The 27,350-nt window shown below is 41.8% G+C and overlaps 1 protein-coding gene across 1 annotated transcript in view; it reads right to left on the reverse strand.

Annotated features, from left to right (window-relative positions):
- LOC133129365 (disks large-associated protein 2-like) overlaps positions 1 to 27,350 on the reverse strand; it is a 148,012-nt gene that overhangs the window by 39,608 nt on the left and 81,054 nt on the right. Inside the window, exons 4-5 of the mRNA XM_061243402.1 lie at positions 14,393 to 14,546; positions 12,003 to 12,222 (exon numbers count right to left, since the gene is read on the reverse strand). Of these exons, the coding sequence (XP_061099386.1) occupies positions 12,003 to 12,222; positions 14,393 to 14,546 (374 nt within the window). The remainder of the gene's footprint in view (positions 1 to 12,002; positions 12,223 to 14,392; positions 14,547 to 27,350) is intronic.

Here is a 27,350-nt window from a genome sequence, read left to right on the forward strand (position 1 = left end):
TCCATAACCAGACATAAACTTTCATAAACACGCTTCACAAACATGCTTAGTGTATCTGCATATACTAACATCCAACTTCATGCGTCGTAATGGGCAGTGCCTCGTAGATTTCTGTAAACAGTGCCCAGTTGTCATGAGATGTCATTAACATTTATGAATGTTTATGTCAACATGAAGGGCTATGGGCACTATGTTTATAATAATACACTTCAAGTATAGGGTTAGCTTATAAAGCTAGATACGGTGCAAACCTAAAAAGATGCCCAAAGACCCAACATACTCACAGGGCATAGATAGTGGTACTGGGTTGTCACAGGGTTAAAGGTTATCACTGCATGATTTTAGCCTGAAGGCTGGTTCTTCACAATAAATTACCCCTTCCCCAGCTGGACTGCACAGGAAAATAATGGTATCATCTGTCTGCGTCTTACAGTTATCCAAATAGCCACTTAGGTGACTCTCAAGGTGTCATTAAAAAACAAAATAAGCCTGTAGATACACCGACCTGGCATTCTATGCAAGTTTCCATGACTACAAAACCTCCTTCAAGGGAGGACATCATTGCACATTGTAACTCATGTATACTGTTTTGTATGACACCTTTTTATTATTCAAATTGCAGTTTTCTGGTTTGAATATGGTATTTTTGTAGCATTTGATTTCACAATACATAAACAAATAAACAGCCATCATAATAAATGCATTGTGACAACTGCGTGAACAACAATAATGAATTCTCAAAAAAATATATCGGGCTATGTTTAACATTACTTTGACCTTATACAAGTGCAACCATATCGTAATTACGAGTATGAGTGTGTAATAGCACATTATTTATTGATTTATTTTTATTTTACAGAACAGCCACATAGAATGTAAAAGGTGTGCAGTTGATGTAATTAAACAACTAACCTCTTAATTAAATACTATGTAATTGTTATATAACAATGTGTTATTACACATACATTTCCCAAGCAATTACATATTTTAATTTGGTAGGAAGTGTTACCCCAGGATGTTCTCTATTCAGATTCCCTCACTTTGCATTCAGATATGAAGGTTGTTCTTAGCAAACAAGCTTGCTATTACAAGAACACTTATTATTTTAGGACAGTTTAACAAAACAAAAAAAATAAAAAAATAAATTCTCTCTTATCTCAACCAAATGCAATCTCTAGGTTTAGGCCATTCCAGAACTGGAGTCACCAAGACTGAATTGGCTCAGCAGGTTTCAGATGCATTTAGTTGTACTGCATTTGATTAAGAAAGAAAAACAACAAGACAAAGGGGTTTCCACACGTCAACAGAAAAGCAAAGTAAAATGACAAAACAAAACAAAAAACAGAAGACTTGCATAGAATGATGTATGCAATGTTGAGACATCATTAATTGAACTGTGCCTTCCTGGATTCAGCACCGATAGATCATAGGTTCTTCGCCCCAGATGGGCCCTCGCTTCCCTAACTCTCAGTAAAGGGACATGAGAAGGGAACCACTTCAGCGTCTGAGTTTTTATTGTCATTTGCCATTCCAAAAATAAGGAGAAAAAAAAGTCATGTTTCCAGGACCATAATATTTTTATCAGGTACATATCCCTGTTTTTTAATGATTTTGTAAGATCCATCTTCAATGCAGAAGGTAATGTGCATATTAGTTTTCTGATTCATTCAACCGACTCTCAGCGCCATAATTTCTGATATTAAGCTCAAATTAAGGCTGATTTGCTAAGCAAGGGATCGTTCAGGGGACACTCCACCTTAGTCAAACAGGATCTTTATCCTGCTGAAAAGGAGCCACTCGAATAGTTTGTGGTCGGTGTATTGCTTGAGGAAAGAGCTGAGCGACAAACCCTGTTGGAAGATCACACATTAGACCCACAGTGGAACAATCCAGGTTAAAACTTTACGCAATAGTTAGAGCAAGACAGTACTGTTGGTGAATGACCAGGGTGATTTTGCTGACAAGAAATCTGTCAACTTTTTGTGGTACTGCTTCAATGTAGCTTCACTCTATGTTTCTAGCTTCCGCTTCCATCAAAGGTAATTCTGTACCTCAAGCATCGCTCAAGGCCCATGTCCTATCGGTTAATGGGTGCTTTGACAAAGAAAACCGTTGAATTACCATTGAGCTACCAGATATGTAAATGTAGAGAGGAGCCTTGGGTTGAATTCCAGAGCAGCTCTTCCTTTGTGTGCGCACATTGTAGAAATCCATCCAAATAGCCACTGGTTTCTCCAAAGATTTCATTAGGTCGTGCAAAGAAGATCCTGTTTCTTGGTCTTAAAGTATGAGCGACCCTCTACAGTATGTTCTAAGCTTATGGAATCGTAAAAGTCTTTGGATATACAAGTACATTTAATTTAGAGGATTCTTCAGCAAATCATACATTATCCCTCTACGTTCCCTCTAGGGACAACTGGAATCAAAAGTCAAAGAGACAAGAGCAAACGGACATTCACAGTCAACACTGTCAGGCACTCTGAGGGGAGGGTCATGGAGCTTTCTCATAGGAGATAGTTGGCCCGGGCAGCGACTTTGGTAGGCCACGTAGATGTAACAACAAGAGGGACAGAATGAATGGTTAAGGGCATTGGCAGAGTAATGGCAGTAATGACATCGCTGATCTGAACCAATCGAAGGGTTCCCGTTGGATCGGACCAGCCAATGGCAGACAAATCAGGAAAGCTCCGCACAATGACGTGGTTCATGAAGTCTCACTTGACCATCACTAGTGAAGGCGGTTCCAGTACATTCAAAATGTGTCATGCATCTGATGAAAGGATGAGGTAGGGGAGCAAACGCTTTCAGATGCTCACGCTGTCCAGGTTCATCCAGGAATGACGCTGTGTTTCTTAGACATGAATGAGGCGAACACAGGAAGTGGTTCCCGTGCCTGCGACGGTCACAGATATCACAGACACACACGTATGTTTGTTTCATATGGACTGATGATAGATGCCACAACATAACACTGCAACATTCTGGGGAGTTTGGAATGACACCAATCTTACATAACATGAGTTACTGGTTTATCCTAATGGGTTTACTCGTGTATCAACCTTGCGACTAACGTGGAGACAAACTTGAATCACATAGAATAGATAATTATCTGTACAAAGTATTATATATACACATATATGATCTCATAAATGTGTCACATTTGTGACAATTTATATAATGTCTATGATATACTATTCTTAAGTATGTGTTCTTAAATATTTAATGTATTAACTATGCGAGTGCTACCTTGTCTGTTCTAATCACTTCAAATACTGACATATAGCATTAGTTTCCTCAGTATAATTACACATGCTGCATTCCCTTCACAACTCTGCAAATTCTAAAGCCATAATTAAATGTATTAGAAAATCGGAATCAGTAACATTATCTCTATTATGAGCATAATCACAAAATTAACAACAGGCAACATTTCTTCCTAATTCAATTCTGAATGCCAGCCAAGAAGGTTCCACAAGGGTTTCTCCAACTTCTAGTATTAGTATTTTTAGATGAAAACCCAACTAACAATCAATCCAGTTTATTCTAGAGATAATTTAGGAAAGTTAAGTCAGTAACTGCAGCCATGATAATGGCACTGAAATGCGTTTGTAAAAAGTGCTTACGTTTTTTTACCCAAATGAAAAACTTTACTTAATTATACTCAGCAATACATTTTTACTGCATGTGTCAGGAAAAATAACATTGCTGCAAAGGCTGCACTTTGTGGGTACCACAGATAATGTACAGAACAAATGTATTCTTTCTGTGTTTATGCATACCGAGTCAAGAATACATTAAGATTTATGTAAAATAGTCTCCTCTGTATTGTAGTAAGTGAACTTTTATGAATTGTGCCGTGGTAAGATTTCCCTTAGAATTTCATTAACAATTAGACCATAACATTGTCAACAAACTTCACCTCAGGGAGATTATTAGGGGCCTGGTCAAGACACACAAAAGTTAGCTTTTTCACTGACAGCAACTGATTGAGAACTGCAAAACATCATAATTTCCCATAAGACAGGAAAGTACAGATTTGGACTACTTTATGGGGATTGGCTTTACATCCAATTATGTCATTACTCCATATATCACTATAGCCAAGTTACTACCAAGTAACATAATTACATTTTATCATATTGAATCAGTCGCCTGCTAGGTCAGCTAAGCTTGAATATATAACTACAGTATAAGCTGATATGTTTATGTTGTCAGTTTATTACTTAAATTAGCTACACTCTGAGAGCAAATTGAGGTAGCTAACAACAGGTAGTCTTTCATTTAAATCTGTTGAGCAGGCAAGGACTGCCCCATGTAGATGTTTAAGGGAGTGAACATAGTAGAAATTTTCTATTTTTGCTAGTAAGCTAACATTTGTTACAGTATGCTAGGTATTTTGCTCCTGATGTAAGCTAATTGTGTTCTGTGACGAGCAGGCTGTACAAGTTGAATGAATATTGTGAGGGTAATTTTCTTAATTGATTTTTAATTGATGTGAACATAAAGACAATCACATGATTACAAATAACCTTTTAGTGTTAATCCATATTACTATTAGACCACTTTCTGAATTAAGTCTTTCTTTGTCTCTCTCCCAGCGGACAGACAGCCTTTGACCTTAATGTCTCTGCTTCTCCTGGGAGGGGGTAGCGAGCACATTCCGGTCTTACAGCAAGGTCAAAAAGCGTTATTCAGAAGACAAAATACTGATAAATGTTAGTGACCAGCTTCATGCCTTTTTTTTTTGGTGAAGCCCCCCCTTCTGGAAAAGTGTGTATAAAATGGCACTTATGATGATGACTATATGTTTAGAACAGCATTCCATGTGTATTTTCCTAGTTATGGATGTGATGCTTTGACTTGTGGTAGAACCTATGCACTTGTAAATCGCTTTGGATTAAAAGCGTCTGCCAAATGACAAAAATGTAAATGTAAATGTAAGAGTCTTACTATGTCTGATTCAAATCAGAAAGCCGGTAATTTCTTTGCAAATAAATACGAAAGTTAAACTCAAGTATAGCTATCGTTGTTTTTACTGGGATCCGTTTCATCAGATGATGCTCACCTGTGACATTTTTCCCAAACAATATCTATTGGCCAGGACAGATGAAAAGTAGAGAAAACAAGTTATGAAGGAAAAACTTCAAACTTTGCTTAAAATCAGCAGGTGTGGAGCCAGGGAAATGACATCCAGGCAAACCTTCTGGGTTATCAGACTTATTCCTTCCACATATTAATATTTTTCATTTCTAGATTTTCAATATATGTGATTATGGCTTTAGAAAGCACATTTCTACAATTTAAAAAGAATCTTTCAGCATGTGTAATTAAAAAGGGAATTACTGGATTTACTTAATGTAAGAAATCTGACACAACGGTGTCACTATGTCATTCTTGTTACATCAGTTACATTAAGCATAACAACCTGAGATCAGTATTCCCCAAAGTTTTCCACTTTAAATTGTTGCTAATTTTACATACTTTTGATTATCGATTATCGTGACTCTTTGATCTCTGAACACAAGTTTAAAAATATTTAATTTTGGAGAAACTATACAATAGAGTAAATAGCAAAATATAAAATTTATAATAGAGATAAACAGAGTCTGGAAGGATTATTTGTGAGATTATTTGTGTTCTTTTTGAACTTTCATAGATTTTTATTAGTGAATATTACAAAAATTAGGGTTTTTGTACTCAAAAGGAATTTCACAGTATCACTTTCAGTAAACGCAGGCATTTCACTGAAAATGGTCATGATTAAGGGAGCTCAGGCTCTAGCATAATCAGCATGTAAGTTCCTCCGGAAACAGTATGGCCACCAATACCGTAGCTGGGATGCATGTTACAGACGACTTGCCTCTGCAGTTTCACTCGAGAAAGCCCACCTTTAGTGCTGTTTGTCATTCTTTACACCTTCTAAATCTTCTAAAAAAATACAATTCATAAACCGGTGTTATTTAAAATTCTGAATAAGGCAAATCCTGCAAATACATTCACCCAAAACATTAAACTACTTTCATATTCCTTTGCAGAATAGAGGAACAACTATCATTAATTTGGAAGTCTATATCGAGAGTGGCCTTAATATCTACTTCAAGTATGGAACAATTTCAACCAAACTGGTGGATTTAGCCTCAGTGGGTGTGTAGAGTCGCAGGGCTTCCCCAAAGGGGTTTAGCTCTATTCAAGACTACTAGTGCTCTATGGCTTGCTTACATAATGAGCACAGTTTAAAGGTACAATTGTTTCTGCACTCTCCAAGGTCACGGTTCTCTCCTGGTTTGAGCCACCTACTGAATGCTGTTGACCCGGAAGCTGCAGTGGCACTTAGGGGTCGTTGTGACTTGGTCAAAGCCGAACCTCCCATCATAACTTTTCACATTCCAGGGACACTCAGATTCTAGGGTAAACAGAAACTTGTTTTCATTCAGAACAGCTCAACACAGCCCCACCGATTAGAAGTTACAGTGCCGAGAACTACTATCAAATTAAAGCCTGGTATTCATCGTGTCTGTGCAGAGTACATGAGCTTTCCTTTTTTTTTTTTACCCTTCCAGGAACTCTCTCCTGCTCTTGTTATGCAAGTCTCAGAAACCCATGTACTTGAGGAAACCTCTTTCCCGAGTTCCTATGGAGATGACATGAATGATCAAAATGACAATGACAGATATGACATGGGCCCACTGGTGTATTTTCTGCTCCACAGTTCCAGACTTGCGCTCCTCCTGCCTCCCGACCGCCTCCTCGCCCTCTGCTTCCTGGTGTCCCACGTGGAGTCCTCCGAGGGCCTGGAGCTGGAGGGGCTGTCGGACCCCACCGTCCCCTCGGGTGTGCCGGCGTCCTCGGTGATCTCGATGCGCGGCGGGTCCATCAAATCCAGCATGGCGATGGGAGACGGCGACGGGTCGGGCTGGCACATGACCGCGCGGTCCACCGTGTTCTGCCTGACGGGACCGCTGGTCCCCGCCTGGGTGCCCACGGACACGCGGTCCGACTGCCCCCCCGGCTCGCCCTCGCCGCCCGTGCCGTCCCGCCGGCCCAGGCTCCACGTGCTGTAGCACTGGGTGAAGTTGAAGAAGTTGCTGTTGAAGGTCTTCAGCTCGCCGCAAACGTCTCGCCTGAGTTCGGCTAGCTCGTAGCGCATGGCCGAGATCTCGTCCTTCCACTGCATGTTGAAGGCCGCCACCATGTTGGCCGACTCCTTGAAGGCCTGGATGGCCTGGGGCACCGGCGGGTCGGGGGCCTGGGCGCTGGGGACCCTGAAAGCACGGGGTGACGCCGGGGGGACCGACACGGCAGTGACTGTGGAGCTGGTACTGTGCTGGCTACGAGTCACCTCGTCCATCTGCAGCCGGTCCAGCTCGTGGTAGTCCAAGGAGCTCTCGCCATCGTCCTCTTCTATATTGTCGTCATCGTTTAGCAATGACGTACCTTCCAGCATATCATATCCCTCTGGAAGACAAATTTAAATATGGATATAGACGCAAAAATTCAGATGGGAACAGCTGGAGAATCAGGTGAGTGAGATGCCTCTTTCACTATTAGGAGTTAAGTACAGACGGCAGGATTGAAATGCCATTCATAGGAGGCCCTGAATGCTCTGCGTTGTCTCTGACATATTTACCAACAGTATGTGAGTCAAAAACACTTTTTCAGCAGCAATGTCACCAAAAGAACATCAATGTGCTTTGTTCATTTCACTCATATTAAAACCATACCATGGACAAATGCCATTAAGGAGCTCCTATGGTGCAAGAGCTTTCTTTCTTCACCAGATTATCACATATTAATAATGATCAATTATCTCCACTTTTATTGATGCCTATTGCAGAAATATTCAATTAACTACATGTAGCTTAATGTTTTTCTTATTGTTGTACGCACAAGGTTTAAAATGAATGGTACTGTGCAAATATTTCTGTACACACTCATTACTGTGTGGGTAGGTCCAATCTTGAAAATTATAGCATGCTGTCAATACAGTTTACTGCAATGCCTGTTTCAAATACAACAGGCTGTTACTTTGTACAGGTAGCAGTCAGAGAGTTGGAAGGCAGCATTCTGGAGTTATATGTGACTCGTAACTGAACAAATAATAACTCTAGTATATATCTTCAGCCTAGTTTCTTTTGCCTTTATTACTCCATTTCTGCTCTGCTACCTTCTATCCACACAACTCTTTGATTCAGCAGTCCATAGATTATGATTACTTTTAGAATGCTTGTCATCAGCTTATTGAATACAAACCAATCAAATACAACCTGATAAAATTTGAATTCAAATGATTCCTTTATTCCCTGGTGTAAAATCCAGATATTACCATCTTGAAATTACCAGCTTCAAAACATAGCTTGATACTGGTCAAACCATGTTGAGTATGGAGCTGGTCTGAGCTGGTGAACCAGCTACCAGCTGTTTCAAAACCTAGCTTGAGCAGTTTTTTTCAGCAGGGTTTTGCACAATTGTAATATCTGAAAACCCTCTGCCACCCCAGTGTTTGTGCTGACTCACATACCGTTGGTTTTTCGTGGTGTGTACACTGCCTTCTCACTGTTTAATAGACATCCACCTTTAGATGCCTTTCCAACTTTTCACTGCACAAAACCACTGCTGGTCCACTGGAAATCGTCCCCGTAGCCTTTTTAGCTGCTCGTCGCCATGTGGGGTTTTAAAATAAACACCCTCTGAAACAAAGTTAATACCCACAACTTTAACGACAGCATGAGAACTAAAAATATATATATAATCGTTTTTAACGTGACACCACAGCTCTTTTTTTTGTGCAAATGAAAAGAAGAAAGGGCGATTAAAGCATCACAACTCTTCATTGTTTTTGGCCGAGAAGCAGATATGAACCCTATTGAACATATGCGGTCCACAGCATGCAGGGACCAATCAGTGAGGGGTGCCTGGGGCGGAGCCACACACGCCCCCTCCCCCTGACTCCTCCAATCAGGGCTGCACCAGGGAGGGGCTGCAATCCCACAGTCAAAGATGGCTGATCACCTCCACACCATGGATCGCTTGAAAAAACGGTCCCTCGCGTCACGTGCACAAAACATCACATGACCTTCAAAGATCCCGGTGTTACAATGTTTAGAGTGTTCAAAGAAGGGATAAAAAAAAAAGCAAGTACGTAATATTCTCGAAACGTTACGCAGATTTTGCAGCTGCTTGTTTCAGTGGTAAAAATTCTGCCGTAACGTAATGAGAACAGAACATACCGGAAAGTGCTTAAAAGTGACCTCCATATTGCCCCTATGCATAGCATTATTTCAGGCTTTGTCTGGTTGGCAACAATTTATTACACTAATGTAACCCATTTATGCTTTAAAAAGTACAAAATTATCTGGGTAACTAAGGCATATGGGGATTTGTGAATATTTCTGCAGACTGTCCTCAAATTGTTACATGAATAGGGGCAAATATGTGAAAGTCCCAATATGTGAACTCTATTATAATTAGTGTGAACTTCACCACTGTGCTGTATTAAGTTTGTGGAGGATCTATTTCGGTTGAGAAGGCAGTGCAAACACACACATATATACATAAATATATGTATGCGTGTTGAAATTAAAATACCTGTCACAGGCACCACTGATGTCTCCAGCTGTTCTGTCCCCCTGGTAATTCTTCAAGAGTTCGCTGGTCAAAGGGGAGGGAGTTCTGTACGGCTGCATTGAAGGGCATGATGGGACAACACCCCCATTCGACTGCCAGCTGGCCTCGACTTTATGTTTTTGTAAAGCATTTTATTTCTGATTTGACTCGCCTTAAATCAAACCTGTACGTCTGCACTGTGTATTTTAGAGTTTGGGGGCGGTCGGGTGATGACGGAGGTAGCTTTTGTCATCGAAAATGTTCTTTGGTTTCATCATCTCGTTTTCGTTTGACGCTTTTCAGGGTTTTTTTCCCCCGTTCTACGCCCCTGTCACAGCCACAGTTCTTAGTCAAAGTTCTCCTGGTTTATCACAGGGTAATTTGTTCCTTCCCTTTGTTTGTAACTGATAAGAAATGCAGAGGTTTGTAGCATTTAACAAAGGAAAACGCTCATGGATACTGTTTGAAGGACTTAACAGTGAAGTCGCAGAAAGGCTTCCCACGGCTAATTTATTTCCTGAGTGGAGAGCAGATGCATTGTCCTCAACAGCCCAGTGGAAGAGGATATACAAACACCGGGAGTAAGCGATGGTACACAAACGGTAAAGCCAAATTGACTTTGCGCCCATTGGGTGATAGGAAGTCAGCTGGTAAGACGGTGGGATTGGAGAACACCCCTTGATCCTCAGTCCTTCAGTCTCAGGTGGGCTGAGAGGGAATCTGATCAAGCAAACCCAATTGTGGACTACAAAAAAACAAGATAGAACTCCAGATTCAAAAACAAACCAAAAAACAACCCACATAAGAAAAACAACCGTCATCTCCCATTTTTAAATATATTCATGTAAAAAAAGAAAAGAAATCCAGAATGTAATCATTTTACATTTGTGACATTTGATAACATAACTTCAATAGGGTTCATAGCTTTACTCTGAGGCATACACCAAATACACTAATGAATTCACATTATGGGGTTTTGTTTGCACAAAGAACCTTAGGTACTACAAACAAAGTTGTATATTAATTCATTTGTAATGTGTTGCACAAGACATATTAATTGCACAGATCATAGGGGAGAACTCTGAAGGCATAATTGATACTTTCTGAGCATATATTTAGACTTGCACCATCTTCATGGCCAAAGTGTACTTAGAAGATATAGGTCCCATCAGATATAGTTCCAAGAGATCAAATTATCTTCAAACTCCAGACAAATGTGCCTCTAACATGATAGTTTATGCAATTTTCCCAATTATAAAAACATAATTATACAAATAAGTTTCCAGTATGCTCATATTGATAATGGCCAGAATAACATGACTTAAAAGATCAGTTTTCTGAAAAATAAACCTCATAAAGTTGGTCAAGGCAAGCCATTTAAATCCTGTTTATATTTTTCACTACAGCATGAAAGCACCATTTTTATAAAGCCGGTGAGATTCTCCCTATCAAGTTTTAGGCAACACAATACAACAATTAAAAAGACAAACAGTTGTGCATTAAAATTGTTTGTTCATTTTAACCACAGCACTTAAGTTACTTTGTGCAACCAGTGCTAATGTATTTTCCAGAGCTCTTTAACTTACCGTCTGTTGATTGCATGTTTGTTTATTCTTTTTTTTTTTTTTTTTTTTTTTTTTTGCTATCCCCAGTCCTCTGTTCTGTAAGCTTATAAGTCAAAATGAGTTAGAGGTGTTTGGACAAAATGAAGCAGCAAATGAGCGGCCTTCGGGATTCCTCAGGTGCAAGTTACTGCTCGCTGAGAACTCCGAAAGCGAACCCTACATTGAATAATCTCACTGCATCCGAATACATGCCCACCCCACCCCGTTCACACAATCCCCCCCCATGACACCCCGTATCAACCTACGCCCTTCCCTGGAAAAGCTGTGAACATGTTACAGATACAGCATCACAGAGTCTCGTTAAGGCTTTGTTGAGGTTTTGTTAAGCTACTGTCTTCGGACATGCTCAGAACAGACCCTGTTCCTCTCCCGCATGCTGTGTGGTGTGCCTGTAGTGTGAGTGGGCTACGATATGGCCTCTGTTTAGCTGCTTTTCATTGCCCCCCTGTACTGTATATCTTTGGGCCAATCGAGCGCCCAGAGAGTGATGCGTGGATCGTGCAAAAAATAATAATAAATGAAAAAATCAAATAAACAAAATGGCAAGCAAATCTTTCAAAAATACTAAAAGCAAACCAAAAAAATAAAATTAAACATTAAACTCAGAAAAGGATAAAAAAGAAGAACATTCACTCTAGCTTCTCTCAAGCACAAGGGTACCCCACTGTACGTATGCATGTATGTTAAGCGCGCTCCCATGAGAAGTATGTATGTATGGAAAGTATGTATTCTAAGCCCTCTCTCTCATTCTTTTTTTGTGAAGAATACTGTTACCTGTTGTGGATCTGAGAGTTGAAGTGACAGTGGAGGATGTCATTGAAGGTATGCAGTCATCGTCTTGGGAATACCCAGCCTGTATAGCCCGCAGGTAACTGTGGCTTCGAGTGCGGAAGCAGCCCGGGAGGTCCAAGGCATCCATAGCCTGGGATTCTACTTCGCTAAAAACGGACTCGCAAACTGATTCAAACTGCCCATTGATCTCAGTCTCACTCACCTGAGAGACAAAAACAGGAATAGCAGTCCTTAATTTTTCCTCTTCCTTTCTCTTTCTCATTTTGACTCTTCCCCTTTGTACAGTAAATATGAAGGAGTGTTAGCATAAAATAGAGACCGGAAGATCCCAATCTTTCAACTTTTTCAGGAAAATGTTTTTTTGTTGAACAAAAAGAAGCAATGAACAAAAATATGTATCATTTAAAATCTGGTGTACCGTTTCTTTAAGGTGAGCAATCCCATTGGCTGTCATCACAGCAGAATTTATTACTATAGGCAAAAGGGGAAAGCAAATGTTTCAAGAGATAATGCAAGATACATATCCTGGTGCATCACAGCAACATTCACAAACGTTTCAGCATTTCACAAATACTGATCTCGAACATATCCTGCACAATTCCACATGCTAAAGCTGAAACCCTGTTAGCATCACCATTGTTATATAGACCAAAAAGGCTCATATAAAGCTGGGATATTACCAGGAATAACTATGAAATGTGCAGAGTGTGTGTTTGTGTGTGCACGTGCGTGCGTGTGGGCTTCTATGCAACTGGGTTGAGCTAAAAACACATAGTATGGTATCGTGTACATATTTTTAAAGGCAACATGATTGTGTTATAATTATTATCCTTAAATAATTAGCTAATTTACCTCTTTCAAATGTACTAAAGGCAATGCTATTACCTACATGCACATTTCAAAAAGGTATTGGCCAATCATAACATGTTATAAACATATAACTATATCATGTTGCATAATATTCCTCTTCACGTCAAGCAGGTACAAATGAATTTTGTTAATTTGTCCTTAATGATGGAGATAAAACAATAACGTCTGCACAGTTAACATGGTTTAACTTGTGTCAGGAATCGATTCCCAGTCTTTTTAGTCCAAAGATGAACATGACTGGGATGAGCAAGGTGGGCAATGTGAAAATTTTCACTCACAACACCACTGGATAGTGCAAACTACATCTAATCTTTTTTTAAATTATGCACAGCTATAAAAAAATAAATGTATTATCTATAAAGCTCCCACATAAAGGAATGTGTGAATATGATGTTCTAACCATCATTTCCCAAATAGATTTGGGGTCTCAATTAATTTTAGATGCTTTCAGAATAATGCTAGATCTGTTGGTCAAAAGTGAATTTGCAGTTAATCCAAAATGTTCTGACAAGGGAAACTTTTTCAAAATGCTAATTATCTCAGCCAGTTTCTCAGGCAAGAATTTGAACTATTTACATTTATTACAGTTTACACAGAATTGCATACGCTTGAAAATATTAATTTCACTCTGAAAATGTCTTGCCATGTTATGCCTTGAGAAATTTCAAATCTCCTTATGCTATCAGTATGATCTGGGAAGGTAGCTGTTACATTTAATCACACTTGAGCTACAATAAATCAAAACTGGATTGAATTTGTGTTTGGGTGCTATCTTCCAGAAGTCTAAACGGTTTTAGCTTCTGTTATTTTAAACGACCCTTATAGTGGTTCAGACTTTGTGTCAAACTCCCTTGTGAATGCTAGGCTAAAGGCTAAAGGTACTGTAGGTAGTGGCTTGTGGAGGGAGGTTTTCAGTCACGCTTTGCCAACAAACACTGGGTGAAGAATCTAAGCTTAAAAGTGCAAGAATGTTAGCACAATTTCAGACTGAAACTAAAAAAAAGCAGCTTCATTCCTATCACAGCACACTGTCCATATCTTTGGCACTGTTTACAAAATATGTCTGTCTGTGTACGACTCACATTCGCCACTGACCTTGAACAGACACCCAGGGGTAGCAACACCTTCAAAACTCATAGATATAGAATTACTAGTTAGCACATCACATTTACAGTATAACACTCCACGCATACAGTACAAACTGTGTGGTCACGTTCGACTAGAAGAGTTGTGAGAACAGCCTATATGTAAAAGAATGTTTGAAGTTCAAATGTGCGGGTGAATCCACTCATACCGGTGCATTGGGAGAGGTCGTTTAAATGCGCACAGCGTTCGCTTTGTGCGTAATCTAGTGATTCTATATCTATGGTGATTCTCCTCTCATCGGAAGGTGATACGCTCCACCTCTCCAGCCCAAATGGCACCACTTCTCTTCCTCTCCTCCCTCACTCCGCCCGTCCGGCCGGTGGTTTGCCTGCCGAGGGTTTCGGACCCGGACTCACCTGGCTGATGCAGCTTGCCTGACTGAGAGTGCTGACCGCTCTCATGTAGCTCTGATTCCGGGAGCGGAACTGCGGGGGGTTATAGTTGGTCGCCGGGTCCAAGGTTACGGAATGGGTGCGCATGTCTCTCGCAGTTTGCAAGTGGTAGCTCTGACTGAACGGAGAGAGAGGGACACACGGGAACGAGAAGGTTATTTCCCCAATCCCCCACGTTTGAGACAACTGTACGCGTGATATAATTCACTTCTCACTGCATTGTCTTAATACATATACCACATATTCCTTCAATGTAAAGTACTTTAAGCATTTGTTTTTCCTGCATACTGAATCTTTGGGAAACACTTTATTCTGCCACCCGTTAATTACATTGTTGAAATTGAGAATTTTAGGTTCTAATTAAAATGGAATAAAATTCTAATTGAATACAGTGCAGAGGGAATGTCATGAAATTAGAAAAAGTCATTAGTACAGTCATGAAATTAGAAAAAGCACTTATATTTCTAAATTACCCACAGAATGAGTGGTCTTGTGTCAGGATCCGTTGAGGTATTTTTGTACAAAAAAAGTAAATTTTATGATCATTCTTTCATGCAAAATAGCATTGAAATGGGTGAGATATTCAGCTGGGACTACAGAGGGTTGCTGCCGCAGTGAAGTTCTCCCCCGAGATCTTTCTTTTCTTCTCTGACAGGTCAACCATCCAACCTTTATATGAAAACCGATATTGACTGGGCACCATCATAATATTTTTTTAATGGATACCATGTTATCTAGGCCTAGTTTAACCCCTGTGTTTTAAAACTAAAATGTATGGGTTGCTATGGCCGCTTGTCCTCCAACACATCATCGTCAAGGAAATTGTCACGTGATTAAGAACGATCCATAGATATAGTCTGACTAGGATGTGGCACAACAGCATTCAATCAATACATTCTTTATTAAATGTGTTCCTGGCTCTTGAAGAACAGTTCAGTTAAATAAAAAAGATGTATTAATTGCATGTCATACAACAAACTTAAGATATAGATATTGTGCGGCCTACAGCCAGAAAACGTCTAGAGTATTTTTTTAATTAATTCAAGAGCAACCAAAGGTAAATATCCTTATTTAATAATCTGCATCTCTGCTAACCCATCCTATTATACTCTGATTAAGCTGACCTAAGCTCTTTCAGAGAGAAAATGGCACCTTATCAATACATTTTCTTCAATCCATTCACTTTGGCTCTCTTCACCATGAGTAAACTACTTGCATTGCATTCCAACCTTAAAAATCAAACTGAAGAAAACTGCTGATATTATCTCCCTCTCCCTAACACAAGGGGGGGGGGGGGGAGTAACTAATATACTCCTGTACTGTTAAGTATTTGTGGGCAGTGTTGCTATTTTCACAAGACAAACTAATTAAAACATTTATGTGGATATACATGTCACGTTTCAGGTCTGTCTCGCCATGTTTTATGTTTATTCATTTTGTATTAGTCTTGTATTGTCTTATCATGTATTATGTTAGTCTAGGTTCGTCATGTTGTTAGTTATGTTTCATTACGATTTATTTTCTTGTCATGTTTAGTTATGTCTCGTTACGATTTATTTTCTTGTCATGTCTAGTTATGTTTTCGTACGATTATATTACCTTGTTATGTTGAGTGTTTATCGTTTTAGTTTCGCTTGTGTTATGTTTTGATGCATGTTTATTGTTACGTTACTGGTCGTTGTTATGCATACACTTTTACATGTTTTTCCGCAAACCTTGCGTTCCGCCTTTTCTCTCTCTCTCTCTCTCTCTCTTTCTGTCATTCACTCCCTAATTGTTTCCATTTGTCTATTTACTAAAACTACTAACGCTAGATCAGGATTGGGTAGAGACTAACAAACTAATCATGTGTTCATGTTACCTTACGTTTCTCGTGCATGTCATCTACTAATTTACTAATGCTAGGGCAGGATAGGTTTATTACTAACGATTACTTTGCTTGTGTTGACTACTCTCCTGGGATTCGTCCCGAATAAAGCCCTGAGGGGTCTTTATATTACTATTGTTTCTGAGTCGTGCATTTTGGGTCCAACCCCCACGCACCCGTCTCAGAACAATTTCGTCACAATGGACCCTGCTGACTCTACTGCCATGTTCCACGCCCTCCAGGAACAAGGAGCCATCGTCCAGCAGCATTCACAAGGAATCTCCGAGCTTCACCTGGAGATTCGTGAACTGTGTGCGGAGATGAAGAAGCTCGCTGTCGCGGTCCTGCTACAACCACGGGAGGAGCCTACCCACCCACCCGCATCCCCAGCGTTCAACCCCATGGAAACCTGGCAATTCCGGGAGCCCCAACAACCCCCCCCCCGGAGAGGTTCGGTGGAGAACCTGAGAGGTGCAAGGCTTTCCTACTCCAATGTGACTTCGTATTAAGGGCAACAGCCCCAGACCTACAACAGCGACGACCGTCGGATAGGCTATGTGATGGGACTGCTGAAGGGGAGGGCATTGGACTGGGCTACTGCGGTGTGGACCGGGGGTTCATCTCCTCCTCGTTACCCGGCCTTCGTCGAGGAGATTCGGAAGGTTTTCCAACATGCATCCAGTGACCAGGAGCCATCCCAGAGACTGATTGCTCTGCGCCAGGGACGGAAGACCGCGGCAGACCACTCCATCGACTTCCGCACCCTCGCGGCGGCCACTAGTTGGAACGATGCGGCGTTGGCGAATCTCTGGTGTCTGAACTGAACATTCCCACCCTCCCTCTACCCCACCCTGAGAATGCGCGGTCGCTGGATGGAAGGACTTTCTGCCGCATGAAGCACATCACTATTCCCGTACAACTGATCATTTCTGGGAACCATCGGGAGATGATCCAGTTCCGCGTCATCCAGTCCCCCAATGACCAACTCATCTTGGGATTTTTGTACAATGTTTTTAGTTTATCATTGTTAAGTGATTTTAATTTGTTTTTAATTTCTTTTTTATGTGGACCCCAGGAAGACTAGCTCGTCCCATTTCGGTGACAGCTAATGGGGATCCTTTTAACAATGAACAATAAACCCTGGCTCTAGAAACACAACCCCACGATCAACTGGAGTTCTAATCAAGTTCAAGCCTGGGATTCTAAATGTCATCTGTCCTGCTTGCGTTCCGCCCCACCACCAGCAGAGGGAGCACTAGCTCCACCACAGACTCCCAAGCCCTCCCTGGAAAGGGTTCCCATACCTTACCATGACCTGGCCACGGTGTTCTCCAAGACTCAAGCTCAGTCATTGCCGCCCCATCGACCCTACGACTGCGCCATCGAGCTCCTTCCCGGTTCGTCACTCCCCTCTAGTCGCCTATACAACGTCTCCAGACCAGAAAGGGAGGCTATGGAGAAATACATCCGTGACTGCCTGGCTAACGGACTAATTCGCCCATCTTCCTCTCCCGTCGGTGCGGGATTCTTCTTCGTTCAGAAGAAGGATGGCTCCCTACGCCCGTGCATCGACTACAGGGAGCTGAACAACATCACGGTGAGGAACAAGTATCCTCTGCCCCTGATGGACTCCGCGTTCCACCCACTTCACGAGGCCACCATCTTCACCAAGTTGGATCTCCGCAACGCTTACCACCTGGTCCGTATCCGTGAGGGCGATGAATGGAAGACCGCCTTCAACACCTCTCTCGGACACTTCGAATACCTGGTCATGCCATTCGGCCTCACCAATGCTCCTGCTGTGTTCCAGGCTCTGGTGAATGATGTTCTTCGGGACTTGTTGGGCCGCCATGTGTTCGTCTACCTGGATGACATCTTGATCTACTCCACAAATGCCAAGGATCATGAAAACCACGTCAGACAAGTTCTACAGAGACTTCTAGAGAACAAATTATTTGTCAAGGCAGAGAAGTGCGTCTTCCACTCCGACACAGTTGAGTTCCTTGGGTTTATCCTTGAGAAGGGACAGATCAGGGCGGATCCCAAGAAGATTCTGGCGGTCACCGACTGGCCCACACCCACCTCACGCAAGCAACTCCAGCGCTTCTTGGGATTCGCCAATTTCTACCGAAGGTTCATCCGTTCCTATAGTCAAGTGGTCTCCCCCCTAACCAAGCTCACGTCCCCTGCGATGCCATTCCGGTGGAGCCCCGAAGCTGAGATGGCCTTCACCAAGGTCATGAGACTGTTCTCTTCCCCTCCCATCCTGGTACATCCCGACCCTACCCGCCAGTTTGTTGTCGAGACGGATGCTTCCGACACAGGGGTGGGAGCAGTGCTCTCTCAGGTGGCGGCCGCGGACAACCGACTACACCCCTGCGCCTTCTTCTCCAAGAAGCTGTCCCCGGCTGAGAGGAACTATGACGTTGGAAACCGAGAGCTGCTGGCAGTCAAACTGGCGCTGGAGGAGTGGAGACATTGGCTGGAGGGGGCCGAGAAGCCGTTCATCGTTTGGACTGACCACAAGAACCAGGCATACCTCCAGACAGCCAAGAGGCTGAACTCTCGACAGGCTAGATGGGCGCTGTTCTTCGGGAGGTTCAACTTTTCTCTGACCTACCGCCCGGGTTCGAAGAATGTTAAGCCCGACGCCCTGTCCCGTCAATTTAACACCTGTTCTGAGCGTGAGGTTCCCGAGAACATCCTTCCTGCCTCCTGCACTATCGGATCTGTCACATGGAAGATCGAGGCGGTGATCCAGAGGGCTCTACGGGAGGATCCCGATCCCAGGTCCAACCCCGGATTACGCCTATACGTTCCCTCAGCCGCTCGGACACAGGTGCTGCAATGGGCCCATTCATCCCTCCTTTCCTGCCATCCCGGCTTTACCCGCACCTTGGCGGTGCTGAAGCGGAGATTCTGGTGGAGCTCCATGATCCCTGACACCAGGCGCTTCATCAAGGCATGTACCACCTGTGCCAGAAGCAAGGCCTCCCACCAAGCCCCCGCTGGTCTACTCCAACCCCTGCCTGTGCCCAGCCGACCCTGGAGCCACATCGGCGTGGACTTCGTTACCGGACTTCCCCCTTCCGAAGGTAACACCTCCATCCTCACTGTGGTGGATCGATTCAGTAAGGTGGCCCACTTCATCCCCCTGCCAGGGTTACCCACTGCCCAAGAGACTGTGGATGTACTGGTCAAGGAAGTGTTCCGCATCCATGGAATCCCCTCAGACATTGTATCCGACCGGGGCCCACAATTCATTTCTCAAGTGTGGAAAGCTTTCTGCCTGGCCCTCGGTGCCACAGCCAGCCTCTCATCCGGCTACCACCCTCAATCCAATGGGCAGACCGAGAGGGCCAACCAGGATTTGGGAGCCGCGCTACGTTGTGTCTCTGCCCAGAATCCGGCTTCATGGAGCAAGATGCTCACCTGGGTTGAGTACGCACACAACACCTTACCCTGCGCCGCCACCGGGAAATCTCCATTTGAGGTCTCCCTGGGCTACCAACCTCCACTGTTCCCTGACCAAGAAGCCGAGATCGCTGTTCCCTCCCTCGCCATCCACATGAAACGGTGCGCCAAGGTTTGGAGGGAAGCCAAGGCCGCGCTGCTAAGCAGGGCAGACCGTAATCGGCGTTTCGCTGATCGCCACCGCACTCCAGCTCCGGCCTACAAACCAGGTGACTCCGTCTGGCTGTCCACTAAGGACATTCATCTCCAAGCCACTTCCCACAAACTGCAACCCCGCTTTATTGGTCCCTTTAAGATCCACAAAATCATCAATCCTTCCTCTGTTAAATTGTCACTCCCTGCTTCCCTTAAGATTCACCCCACATTCTATGTCTCCTGTATTAAGCCTGTATCCTCTCACCCCATATGTCCCCCGGATCCCCCACCACCACCATTATTGACAACCTCCCTGCATTCACTGTTAACAAACTCTTGAACATTCGTAAGAGGGGCCGTGGGGTTCAATACTTGGTTGACTGGGAGGGCTATGGCCCTGAGGAGCGTTCCTGGGTCGCTCCCAGTCTCATTCTGGACAAATCGCTCATCAGAGACTTCCATCGTGACCACCCTGATAAATTCCAAGGACCGCCAGGAGTCGGTCGTTAAGGGGGGGGTCCTGTCACATTTCAGGTCTGTCTCGCCATGTTTTATGTTTATTCATTTTGTATTAGTCTTGTATTGTCTTATCATGTATTATGTTAGTCTAGGTTCGTCATGTTGTTAGTTATGTTTCGTTACGATTTATTTTCTTGTCATGTTTAGTTATGTCTCGTTACGATTTATTTTCTTGTCATGTCTAGTTATGTTTTCGTACGATTATATTACCTTGTTATGTTGAGTGTTTATCGTTTTAGTTTCGCTTGTGTTATGTTTTGATGCATGTTTATTGTTACGTTACTGGTCGTTGTTATGCATACACTTTTACATGTTTTTCCGCAAACCTTGCGTTCCGCCTTTTCTCTCTCTCTCTCTCTCTCTTTCTGTCATTCACTCCCTAATTGTTTCCATTTGTCTATTTACTAAAACTACTAACGCTAGATCAGGATTGGGTAGAGACTAACAAACTAATCATGTGTTCATGTTACCTTACGTTTCTCGTGCATGTCATCTACTAATTTACTAATGCTAGGGCAGGATAGGTTTATTACTAACGATTACTAATCTCCTTGTTAAACTTGTCATCCATCGCACCTGTTTTCCATTTCCTTGCTACGCTCTAACTAATTGTCTACACCTGTCTACACCCGCATTTATAGCCCAGTCGCGCTACTGTTCTCTGCGAAATTGTCTGCCTCTGTTTACCACGCAACTCTTGAGCATTTACTACCATTGATTACATGTTACGATCCAAGCCTGTTTACCGACCATTGTTTATTGATTTCTGTTTTGTGACCATCGTTTGTTTTTTGGCTACGTCCTCGCCTACCGTCTTTGTACTTTTGCTTCGCTGATTGTTTCATGGTTTCGACTCCCGCTTCGCCCACGACTACGCCTCTGCCTGCCGTCCGTCTGTTCATCTGCCCTGCTGACAGCTCTCCTGCTACCGGACCTCCCTGCACGTCTACCGACTACGAGTTTGCCTCTTCCCTCGGCACCGTGCTTTTTGTTTGTTTACTTTTTGTTTGGCTGGATCTACGTGTATGGACTTTGCTTGTGTTGACTACTCTCCTGGGATTCGTCCCGAATAAAGCCCTGAGGGGTCTTTACATTACTATTGTTTCTGAGTCGTGCATTTTGGGTCCAACCCCCATGCACCCGTCTCAATACACAAACTGAGGTCCACAAAGAGAACATCAATATAATACTGCAGACTACAGTGACTGGCTCCATGCTTCAGACACATGTTTCAAAACTTGACTTTTGACTTTTTCAGTTTATCATCATGTTAAAGTACAGTATGAGAGCTACAAAATGAGGTATACTGAATTGTAACGTAGTACAGGGCCATGTTCAGCCCCGACAAAATGTAGCAAAAAGTTTTTTTGAAACAGAAATGGTGGCGCATTGTACATCCATTGTTGCAAACCATGGGCGGGCTGACTGACATAGTATGGTTTGCTCCTATGGCATCACAGAAGGCATTCTCCAGCCTTTAAAGCACAGGTCATTACTGATTCGGCTACACCCCCTACATACCTCAAAGCCTTTTGCAAAACATTTCACACAGTTTGGAGAAAACATATCATTCAACACAGAAACCGTAGCAAAACACTTTCACATTGAACATGCCCCAGGTATGTGCCTGCTTAACCAGCCCTGCTTCCTTCCCGCAAACTGCGCCCTTGCCACACATTGTTACAGCTACCGTAAATGTTATAGTTCTTGGTGTGAAGGTAACCCATCTTGTTTCAGGAAGTAGCACACACTGACCTGTGAACAGAGGCGAGTACCATAGAAGTAGCACTACTACAGGGGAAAGACACTTGTTTCGAACGTCCACATCTCTTCATTTCTAGAGAATGGATTATAATAATAAAAACAGTATTACGTTATACTGCAAGTTTAATGACGAACTTATGAACACATAAAAGTTCATTTGGGAGACAGAGCTTGGAGGACCAAGCAGTCCCAATATTTAACAAAAGAATAAAGTGTTACCCATATTTACAGAACAATTAGAATTTTTTAATTTAGGTGAATGGTAGATTTGATATTCGAGAATGCGATTTGGGTATTAACTCTAAATTCTGACCGGATAGTGATTTTGTAACATTTTTCACCTCCCCAGTGAAATGGCAAAGTGTGAGACATGTAACTGAAGCTCGTATGGTGTCATTCTGTTTAGAAAACACAGTTTCTCCACAACACAAAGATTCCTCTATTAAATAATACACTTCATGGATTTGAGACCCTTTTGCGGCAATACATTTTTTTTTACCTCAGCAGCTCCTGCTCTTTGAATTACTGTCTGAATGTCTCTTGTGCAAATTACCATGGTTAGTAAATAATGCAATGCTTATTCTTATTCTTCATTATCTTCACAATATGTATGAAGTAGCATGGACATACTAGATCCAGGGAAAACTTCAAATAGTCCCATAATATAGTCATTTTGCATTGGACGGTACTGATAGTGAAAAAAAAAACAAAGTTGAAATGAGATTGACACCCTTGGTAAGTATTGTGATATCAAAACATGTCAACAGACCCAGGGCTCAGTCTTGCCTTTCAGAAATACAGTACGAACATACAGTAAGGGCCCTAATATTTTGGGCAGTGGTACAATCGTACATGTGGTGCAATCCTATTGCTTGGCATATGTCTGACTCTCATAATGGCTTCCTTGACTTGCATTGGCACAACTCTGGCCCACATGTCGACAAATGCCAAAACAGACTCCAATGGCAATCAACAGCCTAGAATCAAGACTAAATTAGAGACTAGGGCTTTCTTATACCTGCACCAATACACCTGACTAATCAGAAACAGCTGAGAAGCCAACTGTCCAATTACCTTTTGGTCCTCAAAAATAGGGGAACTATGTATAAAAAGGAATGTAATTGTAAGGGATGTAATTCTTTTTTAACATCATATTCATTTATTTATTTCAAATCCAATGTGCTGGAGTACAGAGCCAAAAGAACAGAAATTGTACCACTGTTCAAATACTTACGGACCTCACTGTACTCAGTATTCTCCATATACCACATGGAAATCAAGGCCAAATGTTTTCCAGAATAAGGCACATATCGTTAACATTTTCAAGAATTGTGCAAGCCGGAGATGAGATAATAAATAGGTTCTTTGCACCGCATTGTATACTTGCCATAAGTCATATAGCTGTCAGCCATATGGACCAGTGTATTTAAATTTGCATATAAAAATGATTTCCAATAACCAGGATATTAATTTGAAGGTTACATACATACCTACGTAATGATTAATGCCTTTCAGCCAAATACATGTACGTTTACTACATGTAATATTCCATAATATATGACCTATCCAACAGCCAATTCAGAATCTCATATCAAGGAAGTATGACATACTGTACTGAATCTCTGTGGAAATTAAAGGTTAAGGACCGAGAGATCTGTAGCAGAACAGAAGACATGACTTTTTATGTAAACATGTCACAAGAACAGAATGTGCGGACATTTCACAAGTCCACGTAATCATATTTTATTTCACGGGTCCACGTAATCATATTTTACAAATCTGGACTAAAATGTATTTGTTCCATGCATGCAAATCAGATTCAGTATGTAAATTAGACAGCTCTGTCACATTTTATTCACCTCTGACTGATCAGTGTTAGAATTTCAGTGCAATCCTGCAAATTGGTCCAGCGTTAGCTGAAAAAATACCTGGAAAACTGGAAAAAATGTTTTTATGTTGCAAAATTTTTTTTAATTTGGCATAATTCCCACAGTCAGAGTCTAGTGCATGGGCTCAGGCACATGTATGCAAGTGCAGTCTTATCTTGTTGAAGCAAGGGATGGCATGAAACTTAAAATTCAGGTAAGTTTAACCACAACAGAAAATGTACATTCCTACAGCTTGAACACTAGCTACTGTGAGATGGTTCATAAGTGAGACATTTGGTGCCGAAGAACTGCTTATTTCCTCATCCTGTGCAAAAAAAACATTCAGGGCAGTAAACTCAGTAGCCAATTGACACGTGACCAACAGTAAGCCACAGCATGCAGAAGCAAACGTGAGAGTGAGTGTTACAAAGCCAGACTAGTTTTAGTGAAGCAAGATAGGCAAAAAGCCTAAAACTACCAACAATTAGCCTTTGTTGGCAAAGAAATTGGTTCATTGTGCAATTCACAGATGGGTGTGATGTTTATACACCAATTCCTCAAAAAGCCAACAGTAGCCCGGGCATTGAAATGGCACTAATCAGGCTGCTGCTTTTAAAACGGGCCCCAAGCAGATATAGGCAAAGCAGGCAAGTGCAAATTTTGTTGAACATTTTTAACATACATGCAATGGCCTTTTTGTGCAACATCTAGTCTATATGATGAAGAACATGGATATGGCATCTATGTTAATGATAATGGAGAGGCAGAGATGCAAAATTGAGTGCATTCATGCAGGAAATATATGCACTGATGATTGACAACACTTCAACAGGGTCAATCCTGGATGAGTCTAATGATATGACTCATACGAAATGCCTTGTTGCGTATGTTAGATATAGGTAGTGGAAAAAATGGGAGACACAACAGATATAAAGATTGATTCATTGCGAAGCATGAACTCAATAGACCACCTATGATTTTCGCTTTGTTGGCGCGGGCGTCATCCCAAGCACAACCGTATAGCGACCGCTCCTTCTGAGTGTGATCACACGTATGGATATAGTGCTGTACGCGCCCGTTGCCACATAAGCTGTGAGAATTCATTTTTAATGAGCGCATAAAAAACACGGAGAAATCTGGCTGCGGTGAAGTCTCCTTATCTATCAATGGCATTGTTATGAATGAAGGAATCAGCATTCATCTTTGAACCAGAGAGCTTAGTAATGAGCATTCATAACTAATACGATCATAGTGAGTAATTGCCCTATGTCGCGTTGTGGATTAATGGGCATGCTTGCGTGTAATGTTGATTAATCACGGTTCGGAACAAAGTTATTTTAAGCCCCCTAAATAACTAGCTTTGATTGAATAGCTTTTCTCCCCGAATGGGCCTGTTACCTGTTTTCCTGAGGTCCGAGCAGGATAGATTATCTCTCATACATGTAATATCTGTTATCCATTATTTACCAATTAATTTACCTTTTCTGTCCTTTCCTATTGTTTGCTTCAGTCTCTGTCAGTTACCTTTTTGCATTGACTATGTAAACTTCTGTGAGACTGTGCTTCAAATAGTCCCATAATATAGTCATCCCATCATAAACAAAACCAATTATTGTTTATTGAACTATAATTGTTCAAACGGTCGAAAACGTCTTGAAAATGTTACAGTGCTGTGGTAACAATTTGCTTCTGCTGTTGCCAAGCAATAGCGAGCGATATACATTATGTTTTACGTGTCATTTATAAGGAGGGCAGGAGGCTTAGGGAACGAAGGGAAAGATGACAGCCACACTTACACAAACCATTACTTCATAATAAATGGAAACGTGTTGAAGACATACATGCCAAACAGACACCAATTCATATAATATTTCTGCTTCTGGCACTCAGGTTCCCAATTTGAGGAATTCCTTTACAGGCTGTTTTGGGTGTTTTCCCGAAAAATACATTCAGGCAGCGGTGGAAAGACCTGTCACAATGCTATCTCTTCAAAGTACACAGCCAACCAGTAACCACAATCCATGTACGATGAAAGAGGAAAAGGTTGCAGAAATCAGGTTTGAATATTTCTGTATCTTATAAAAATAATCTAGATTTGTGACTTATATTCATTCACTTATTGACACACAATATGCAATAAGGAGATATTTCAACTCAGTGAGCAGTTTCTGAGACACTCAAGGGGGTCCTGTCTGGCACCAACAATCATTCCACGGTCAAAGTCACTTAGATCATATTTCTTCCCCATTCTAATATTTGGTCTGAACAACAGCTGAACCTCTTGATCACATCTGCATGCTTTTATGCATTTTGTTGCTGGTAAATGATTGGCTGATTAAATATTTGCATGAATAAGCTGGTGTATAGGTCTACCTAATACATTTCTCACTGAGTGTAAATAAATGGAAAGAACTTCTGTCATTTCTCTAATTGGGTTCAAGTATTCTAATACTGCAGTTATATGTGTTAAGTTCTTAAGGTAATGGTTTTACAAGAAAAACACTTCATATTACAGAAAAAAATAATATTGTGTGAGATTCTGTGTGTTGCAACACTAGAATTTAATTTTAACAAATTTATAGAAGAAGTATAATATTCATTTTTTGTGAAAAATTCCAATAAGCTAATAAGGACTGAATTGGTACAGAACTGAAAAACAATACATTCGAATAGTTTACTCAGTATGAATACTATAGACTACACCCAGACTCTACTAATAGAAATGAGGTGAGAGATAATACACTTTAGTGCTACTTTAATGGAGTAGCATTTACTTATCTGAGAATTCATCATACTGGTGCATCCAATTCTGAGGCTGCCAGCTTGATTCAGCTGCACAGGGTAGCTACTGGAACATTGCACTGACATTTTCATATACAGGTTTATGTACCCATTATATTTTATCAGCTAATATGGCAAATAAAAATGATGAAAATGTATGAAAAATACAATCATGTACAAATTGTGTTCATCTTTTACCCAGTTACGAAATAAGTTACTTTGAATATGTTTCAACATAATTTGGCATAAACAGCATCCAGCACAGCTAGTACAGGAAGTAGGAAGCACCTTATATGGTTGGTACTAAATATAGAGGCAAACCCTGCCAAAAAAGCTGACCTAGAGGAACCTTGACTGGGCATGACTGGGACCCGGAAGGGTGGTGGTTCAAGCCCCGGTGTAGCCACGATAGGATCCGTGCAGCTGTCCTTGAGCAAGGCCCTTAACCCCACATCGCTCCGGGGGGGATCGCCCCCTGCTTACTCCAACAAATTTGCTTTGGATAAAATAGCAT

Source organism: Conger conger, chromosome 5 (assembly GCF_963514075.1).
Source record: "Conger conger chromosome 5, fConCon1.1, whole genome shotgun sequence".
Lineage (NCBI taxonomy): Eukaryota > Metazoa > Chordata > Actinopteri > Anguilliformes > Congridae > Conger > Conger conger.